The sequence below is a fragment of the Ipomoea triloba genome, chromosome 7 (assembly GCF_003576645.1).
Source record: "Ipomoea triloba cultivar NCNSP0323 chromosome 7, ASM357664v1".
Lineage (NCBI taxonomy): Eukaryota > Viridiplantae > Streptophyta > Magnoliopsida > Solanales > Convolvulaceae > Ipomoea > Ipomoea triloba.
In genome coordinates, this window is record NC_044922.1 from 17,239,159 (window position 1) to 17,249,467 (window position 10,309).

General features: G+C 30.0%; 1 protein-coding gene across 1 annotated transcript; it reads right to left on the reverse strand.

Moving 5' to 3' along the window:
* Positions 1-311: 311 nt before the first annotated feature.
* Positions 312-1,438, reverse strand: LOC116025720 (putative phytosulfokines 6). Its single transcript, XM_031267054.1, has 2 exons — positions 1,168-1,438; positions 312-809 (listed from the first exon to the last, which is right to left on the reverse strand). Exons 1-2 carry the CDS (start codon positions 1,342-1,344, stop codon positions 699-701), a joined length of 288 nt encoding a protein of 95 aa, XP_031122914.1. The 5' UTR covers positions 1,345-1,438; the 3' UTR covers positions 312-698.
* Between the last annotated feature and the right edge of the window lie 8,871 nt (positions 1,439-10,309).

Consider the following 10,309-nt stretch of genomic DNA (forward strand, 5'->3'; position numbering starts at 1 on the left):
TAGCATATGTAGGGTCTAGAGTTCAAATCATGCCAAGAATTTTTTTTAGAAGAGTAAAAAATTTAACTTTATCATGAGCACTAATTATATACATATTTGTGAGTCTATGTCAGTAATTTTTTTTAGAAGAGTAAAAAATTTAACTTTATCATGAACACTAATATAAACATTTGAGAGTCTGAAGTCAGTTAAATACATCCAGTAATTTACTTCTGTTAAGTTAATTTAAGATGATACTAAGCTAAGTGGTGAAATTGATGATACTAAGGTAGTGGTCAAATTTTAACTTGACAAGTCAAGGAAACATAGCATTGCTACCACAACAGTACATTATTATTAATTATTAGAATCCTAGTACATTTTACAGATAATCCTACACACTATATATATATATATGATTTATTATAATAAAAGGAATTTAAGAACCTCTACCTGCATATCTAGAGCCTTGCACCTATATAGCTAGTATTTAATACTATTTCTAGAAATATAAGCAGAAAACACCACATAATCACTCTAGCTAGCTGCAGCTGCCTCTTTCCTGAAGAAACATGAAGGATAGATTGCTGACACATTTTACAATGCTAAACAACCATTTCACAATAATATATAATTACTCTGATGAAGCTTCTTATGAAAATTGTCTGCTACATATTTAGTCTTTTGTTTTTAGACAATAATGTTTGGGGAAACAGCATCTAGGGGTTTTGGTGTTGAGTGTAGATGTAATCCAGATGAGCCTCTGCAACCACCCTTCTCTTCATGCATTCTTCATCTGTGCTCTCACATTTCTCTAGCCCCATCAGCTTCTGCACAGTTTAAACAACCAAAACTCAGTAATTATTCCAAGAATTTGAGAAGAATGGGGTGGGTGACAGCTAGAAGAGTCGAGTTCAGCATCATGCCATCAAAACGTGACATTAACTGTTATATAAGTATCAGAAAAATAAAGTTACATATTTGCTATTAGTTATAGCTTTTAACTTTCATAAGTGTTTAACCTGACAATTGGTATCAAAAATTACACAAACAGAAAGAAATAAAATTGCAACTTTTACTGCTAGTTATAATTTTTAGCATAAAAGTAAGCGTAAATTATAATTTTTTGTATAGTGATAAACGGTTGATATGGCAGAATGAGAGGGGTTAGAAGCAGCAGATAGATACCTCTAGAGAATCAGTGGTTTCTGGCTTGATTAGTTGAGTGTTGGTGCCATTTTCAAGCTTCACTTCCTCTTCTTTACCTTGTTTGTTTGGCAAGAAACGGCCTGCAGAAATCTGTGAGGAAGTGAAGAGGAAAACAAAGAGAAGAAGAAGTGCATAGGAAACAGTCTTTTGCTTCATGGTTTTTCAGACAGTAAAACTCAGATTTCTTGACTGGTTATCTGTGTGCTTGTGAGAGAGAGAGAGAGAGATTGTTGAGGTTTATGGAGAGGGAGAATGTGTGATTGTGTGGTATAAATAGTGCAAAAGGCAGGCCTAGCTTTTGTTTGAGCCCCATGAAACTTGAGAGGCAACTCCCCTAGAATATATTGCAGACACACAATAGTGGGCCCCTCTCTCCATCATCTTTATTATTATATATATATATATATATATATATGCTTCCATGCTCATGTGACAACACACACTGATTATTATCTGATCCCCCTAGGTTAGTATTTTTGGTTTTCAGTAATTTTACACCTACTTCCATTCTATACTCCCATTTTTATTTCTTATTATGGGATGACATGCTTTGATTATTTAATTTAATAAAAAAGGCTCATAATTTTTACTAATAATACCTTTTATTTTTCTTCTAATAAAATTTAAACACATAATGAGAATAAAAGCTGAGAATAGATCAGATTTTTAGAGTAGTATTTTTTTTTTATTTCGAGAACTTCGCTCCTATTTTAGAATCTAAAGTACTTGTAAATTAATGTTTAGCTTTTTTAGTTTGAGTTGGTAAGCTATGGATAATTTAGACTAGTTTATTTTCTTGCAATCTCTCGTTAAGTAGGTCGTCACACGATAAGATTTATCAGTACACACCTTCAAATAGTATTACATATTTTTCTAATCATTCAAAATTTTTTATACTTTCTTTTGATAGAAATTTAATTTTTTTTACCTATAATTGATCAGTTAAATTATGTTCCGAAATAATGATGGGTGCAAGAGAGAGAGATAGGTGCTTAGTTTGCTATGGTCATTGTCAAAGGTATAGTGGTCCAGGCAAGGCATAGAGAACTCCAAAAACTCAATATGTAATTGTGTCTGACAGTATCAAGAAGTCAACCTTTTGGACATGCAAACAACTGTTTCCCATTATAGCCTCTGCTCCTCTCTTGCCCAAAAATATTTAATATACCCTAATCTACTTTTTCATCTTACCACTTTTAATTATAAATTTTATCTTTACTCACCGCAACCATTAAAATTTAATGTAACTAGGAAATACTAAGAGCGCAGTTTAACTATGTAACCAAAAAAATTAATAATTTAACATGCATGAAGTTGGTTCAATTCCCACATGGTAACAATAGCAAAACTAAGTGGCAACTCCACCTTCATATGACTTTTGTAGTTCTGATGATGCTACTGTGTACCAAACTCCCTCATCTATCATCTCATTATTTATTGCAACGGTGGATTATCTACTATCCACCCTCGAGATTAGCTCCACCTATTTAATCCAGAATTAGAGTTAGACTTTTAAGAGCTTGTTTGGTTGATTGTAATTGTAATTCTTTTATAGCTTAATTTCGTAAATTACGATGTTTGGTTAGAGAGAATTACAATTCCCTCCATTTGCTGAATTGGAATTCATTGGTGCTCTCCATAAATTGCAATTTCGTGATTATATTGTGGGAAAGAAAAAATGGACGAAATGACAAATGAGTCCTTGGTTATTATTATTATTATTATTATTATTATTATTATAGTCTTTATACCACTTTTTTTCCTTCCCACCCCCAATAATTCTATTCCTCCCTACTAAACAATATAATTTGAATTCTTACTTTATTCCCACCGAATTACAATCCCCCGTCCCCCGACCTCTAATTCCTTCATTCCAATCAAACGCCCTGTTTGTGCTTAGGAGAATACAATTTGGTGTGAAGCTCAAAACTAGACATGCATTTTGCATGAGAATACAATTTGGTGTGAGGTCTGAAATTAGACAGACTCAATTTACTTCATTATGAGCTTGAGAGACAGGTTGATGGAGTTAGGATATAGTCCAACAAAGTTAGAAAAATTGAGTAAAAAAGTTCTTGCATTATTTACTAGGGTGTCATATCTTTAACTTGATGTAACCTTCTGTGTGGGAGTGTATTGAGCATTTGAATCCAGAGGACAACACAAATGCAGAATTTTCTTTGTGGTTTCCTTATTCATGAAGTGTTGTGTTTTTAAAATAAAAATTGAATTGCTATTCTGCTTTTATTGGGAAATGGATTGAGTATTATTAATACTTAATAGTGTGTCTGCTAAGTGCTACATTCTGACAAATTGGAATACAAAATGGCATTGGAACTGGTAATAGCATTGACAATTTTCAATTCATGTATTCCCTTGTAGACTTCTTTAGTATTTAAAATGTCAAAATGCTTTTTTTTTTAAAGAATAATATTACACTTTTTTTGTGAGGAGAAAATTTCACAATTACTATTTAAAAGTATATACTATTACTTTTATATAATAATAATTCACAAATCATATAAGAGTATGCATGCACTAGATCCCATGTAATAAGTTTTGATATGAAAATTATGTTCCACTTATTTGGTCACCCCTTTTGAGACCATTGATTTATTTTTTTGACTGAAAAAAGAAACTTTTCACCCCATTTCTCAATTAGTTGAGAAAAACTCGCATGCTAGTGTGTATTATGTAAATTGCACTATTGAGTTATAAGCCACAAAGACCCCGTGTGATGGATTCAACCGAAAGAGTGTTGACAAAAATTAAACTCGTGACCTTTTAGTATAAATTTCATGCTCCATTTACTCAGCTACCCCTTCCATGGCTACTGATATATATATTTTTACTTAATGTTAATGTTGCTTGAGTTAATTGGCTATAAAAATTCCCTATTCCATAACTCAATTAGTTGATTAATCTTTAAAAAAAGTTAATTAAAAACTCCACTTCTTTAACAGTTATAGGATAAAATGTTCCACTACTAAAACAAATCTTAGACTTTAATTACCTCTTCTATAATATTTTTTGCCTTTGTGACCTACTACAAATCCTACAATATCAATTATTAAAATCAAATACTTTCCAAAAGTGAAACTTAAAACATGTATGTACAATGCACAATTTTATTTATTTATACTTGTATATCAATTACCGTCATGTTTCAATAAAAAAGAGCATATTAAAAAATAAAAATAAAAAAGAAGGGGCTGTACTGTTGACAGCTAGGACAGTAAATCTTTTGTGTATGAATTACTAAGGGAAAACATACACAATAATTAGCTAGGGTAAAATTAAAGAGAAAAAGGGTTTTACAGAAATGCTTTTGGTTGGTTCTTTATTATATTCCATTCCATTCCATCCAGTGCCAGCAGGCCTGCAATAACATTAGGAACTCCCAAGCAACCTCACCTCATCACAAAAAGGCATCTCTCTGAAAAGATACAGACTTTGCCCTGCAACAAATCTATCTCCACTCCATTCCTTTTGATTCATTTTGTTCTTCTTTTTCAAGACTATCATTAAACATTTTCAATTCTTGCTGCTGCTTTCAAGATGCCTTCCATACATTATATTGTGATGCCACTAAGCCTTTTAATTTGGTTCCTTAAAGAATACTCACTAAGCTTTTTTGATACTTCTTTTGTATATTGGACAAATCTCTTAGCTTTCTCTATTTGCCCACTTCTTGCTGGTGCTTCAGTGCTTCTGATGGCTATTTCTTTATTCATTCATGTTTGTTATAATATTTTACTTATAATAGCATTTTGCTTGACTAATGATTGTATTATAATACTCCATATATATTTGAATGTGAAAGTGTATCATAACTTTTGTGAACAAACTAAAATAAGGCAATGGATGGTTTGGCTGGGATTCGATCTTGCATTGACTTTGAGTATGAAGCAGTTTTAAATCTCCATGTCAAATATTCAATTTCACCAATAAGATACAGAGACGAACTCACCTCCTCTCATGTAGAGGTGCAACCGGGTGTCACTAGACCATAAGGTCTTTAGCTACCTTTGACTTTCTTATTTCAATGTATTTGCAATAAAATTCTTTATTAATTTTTTTTTACCTCTTATAGATAACTGACCTGTCCTCTATTTCACACTACTTTTTCCATTCTCACACCTCCCACTTTGTAAAGATTATTTCCGGTCATTCAATAAGTAACTTTTTATTTTTAATTTTTGAATTCCAAATTGATCAAATTTAGTCTTTTGATCATTAAAAATATACAATTTTAAGTTTCACATTATTGAAAAGATGTCATTTTCAATCTATCATGAAGATTAAAAGAAACAAGTATTGAATCAGAAATAAATTTTATCATAAACTTAATAAACGAAAATTAAAAACATGTAATAACTATTAGTCAAGATATCAAAGCTGCTAGAATTATTAACTTATTTTATTCCCATTTTTTTCTTTCAATTTCATTTTCTCTCTCATATTGCCTCTCATGTTCTTCTAACTTCACCATAATCTCATTATAGAGAAGTATTTCATAGATGTTATAAAAGTTTAGTTCTTGCTAAGTTTTAGTTTGACCTATTCCTTGCATGGATCTTATTTCAATAAGAACTTGATGAGCCGATACACTTGTACGTCTTGCTTTTATTGTTATATTGGGAGTAACATGGCTCGACAAAAAATAGATAATGATTTTTTTTTTTTTTGCCATTTACACTTTGTCAATGACTTGATAGATAATTTGATAGGCCAATCAAGTACTCTATACATGACTTTGGCAAATTAGACCATGGACCAGGTCTACCTTGCATTTTAGCTCTTAGTCTAAAAATAATCTTAAAATTTTGGTATTTGTAATTGACACATTTTTTACCTGCAGTTGAAAGTTTTTGTACCTGTAGTTATCATATTAAAATTATTTTTTACATGTCAAAAAATGTTAACTACAGGAACAAAATGTGTTAATTAAAGATACATAATTTTTGTATCAGGATTCACAATGCAACATGAACCCTGGTCCATGATATAACAATTGCATAACTTTATTGGTCAAAACTCAAAAGTATCATGGGTTTTTAATAAAACTTAACGGAAGGATTTAGGTGTAATTTGATGATAAATTGCTTTTCTTTTTACATATTAAATGTGAATTTGGTGACAGAATTGGGCCAGATTATATGGATCCTCTTTATTTTTTAGATCAACAGACTGAATATTTTAACACCTAAGTGTCAAGTTGGGTATTGATATTAGGCCAGCCCAATAAATATCACATCCTCTTTCTCTATTAGGCCATATCATTAAACGTAGTCTAGCCCATATAAAATTTGAACGGCAAAATAATGCACCATTTTTTTTTAATTATTAATAATGTCATACGTAGTATTAAATATTGTTTTGAAATAATAGAACAGTAAAGAATGAGAGAAGGGAAAAGATCTTTTATTGATAATTTTAGTATGTATATTATATTGTGTATTACAAATAAAATATATGATCTTAATATATACAACATAAACTTAACCCTTCATATCTACAACATAAATGAACAACATGAATGAAGAAGATGACTGGCAATATAAAGGTAATGAAATAATGGCTATCAATACATATAAAAGTAAAAGTTTATATAAATAGTTCAACCCAAACCCAAACCTCTAAGGATCATAAAAAATAGTTACAATTTTAGTTAACATATTACAAGCAACGTCGTTTCAAACTAAGGATCATAAAAAATTTCTAAAAGTGTACACTTTTGTACATAAATAGTTCAACCGAAACCCAAACCTCTAGGGCTCGTTTACTAACTGAAAAATTTTATCCAGTTTTCTGGAAATTTAGAAAATTGAAGAACAGAAAACAGAAAACATGTTTACTAGCACAGTTTTTCATTTTGAAAACATGAAACAATTTTTCATTTTTCTAAAAAACTGGAACACTATTAAAAATTATTTTCTACATGAAAAACAGAATCATCGATCATCTATTAGATTATATGTTACTATAACTACATTCTCACCATTATCTATTTACATATTTATTCATTACTATGATTAGATTCATTATTATCTTCATTTACTTATCTTCATCTTCTCTCTTTTCTATTTGTTTTACTTATTTGAACATAACTTATTTGCTTATGCTTAAAATTATACACCATTAACATTATCAACATTAAAAATTGAAATCTATACCACCTTTTATATTTTGATTGAACTCAAATGAATATATCCAAAAATATTTTAAATATTAGCTCAAAAAATATTAATATTATCTAAACTTAATTTTATGTGAACTTAATAGGTTATTGGTTTGGATATATTTTTAGTTATGTTATATACAGATTGGTTCGGATATCAAATGTAAAAATTTTACATATATTGAACTTAAAAGTAAAATTTATATTTATTTTATTTAAACCAAATATATTTTAAAATATTTTAAATATAAGATCTAAAAAAATAAATTTGAAAAAATAAGTATTAGTAAACAAGTTTTCTAAAAAGAAAACTAAGAATGGAAAATAGAGAATGAAAATTGAAAAATTAAAAAACAATTTTCTGTTAATAAATAGGCCCCTAATATTTGTGATCCCAACTTACTGCGACGAACAAGTTTTAAGTGAGATTTCTTCTTTATTAAACCAATGCCCTAAGGCAATGGGTAGAGGACCACAAGGTAATTATGGCTTTTCAATTTTGAATTTTTGAGAACAAAAATTTATTTATTTATGTTTGTAGCTAATGCCGCCAGGGCACCATCCTCAACAACTTTGATTGATCCATTGTTTTCATTAAATAATATTTATAATTATTTGGAAAATTGAACACTTAATTTTCAGTTGAACAACTCAAATATGAATTTAACATTTTTTATTAAGAAATTGTAATGGACAGATACAGAGAATGCAACCACATTTTTTATTAAATAATAATGATAATAATATAACTAATAACCACTACCAACAACAACAAATAACCTTTGAGGTACTTCTTTTCTTAACCACGAATCTAACTGATTTATTGTTTTAAAAAATAAATAAATAAATTTAACCGGTAGGTCTTCAGTATTCTATACAAAAATTCGTTTAAGGAAAAGAAAAGAAAAGAAAAAATATAGCAAGACGGTTTTATTCCTTTTAATAATAAAAGGAGAATGTTACATTAATCCCATTTTTTAATAAGAATTTTATACTGGACACTACCACAGTTACAAATTGAATACAATTAAATGATTGTTATCATAAATTGATCGAGGTTCTAGGATTACAGTTACATCATTAGTCATTATCTTACAGAAAATGATGATCAATTTCATCATTATCTCACAATTTTCATAAAGAGATGAATATCATAAAAGTCCGCCTCATCCTTCCAGAATAGCATCATGATCATCATCCTCATGCTTTACCAAAACATGTCTATACTCTCCTATATACATAACGAAGGCTCAATACAATATATATATATATATATATATATATATATATATATATATATATATAAAGACTAAAATATATAGTGAAATGTGGCTTATCACGGCCAATAAATGCCAATGATGTTCGCATTTTATGGTTTTCACATAATAATTATCATGTTCATTTATTTCCACTCTATATTTATATGCTTATTTTTGAGCTTTTATGGGGGACCGTCCTTAATAAACTCAACATGGTGAATGCAGGAATAATTAGTAAATACACCACACAGTGTTCGGAGGAAACACACCATTAGGTGTAGTAAGGTATAATGCTTTTTTTTTTTGTCTGGTACATTTTGTGGTGCATTGGTGCATTTCATTGTTGTGCATTTTCTAACACTATTGGTGCATTTTTGCATACCTAATGGTGCGGCCGCACATTAAGGTCAAACCACACTAGAACTTGACCATACACAGACACACATACATAGGGTCAAGATTTGGTACAACCACTGCTTCCCGTGTGATCGTGCGGTCTTACACCACATATTCAGAAATGTACCAAGGTGTGGTACATTTATATGGTGCATTTGTGTATTTTTATAGTGCATTTTCGTATTTTACGTAGTGCATTTTCGAACACATGGTGATGCATATGTACATACATGAGTACATGACGGTGCAATCCGCACGGTCGCAAGTAAATAGGTGCATCATTTGAACCAACAATATACTCCCTCCGTCCCATTTTATCTGTTGAGTTCAGTATACGAGACTTAACTGAAGTTATTTACAATTTAATTTATCATAATATTAAGTTTCAAATTAGTATGTGAAATTTATATATTTAGAAACTATAATGAAAAGTACTATTGAACACAAAAAATCGAATTTAAAAATTATAAATAAATACTAATTAAAATAAGTAAAGAAGAAAGAATTGGTTTCATCAATGAATAATAAATATGACACATAAAATAAATAGGGGAGTATATATATAAACCTTACTGATGTCAATTTCTTGTGTCATTTAGTACTTGTTTGAGGTTTTAGAAGCAAGTGGTCGGAGTTGGTATGGTTGGTATCTAACGTTAAAGTCAAAAAGTTCAGAGTACTATAAAACATATATTATTATGAAATAAAAGGAAAATGGTGAGTGAATGCCCAAGCAAGGATTCGAGCTCTTGATCTCTTATTTATATGTTGGGAGTTCGTCCATTGAACCGCAGACTCTTTTGTTGTTGGTGTTATGTCTATGTGTATATAACTGCTCACTGGAAGTCTTGAGCAAAAGTCCAACTAGCAAAATAACAAAGTTAGGTGAAGCCTACAGGAATCGAACACGGGAATTCAGGACGCTTTCAGGCTTCAGACTTATCCAACTAGACTAACACAATTATGTGTTTATTACTGTACATTTGATATTTGTTTATACAATTTCGGGCACTATAAATACCCCCATAACTCCCTGTAAAATCCATCCCAAAATCATTCCAGAATCACAATCATCAGCTTTTCCCTTCCTTTCATATTCTCCCTCGGCTTTGTTCTTCTTATTACCATAAAATATTTATATTATTAGTATCAATATTATTAGCACGAGGACTCGGGTTCAACCATCACTTAGTAATATCTCTTTACATATTTTATTTTCACTTAGGTAATATCTCTTTACATATTTTATTTTATACTACGTAATATTTTATATAATATTACCAAT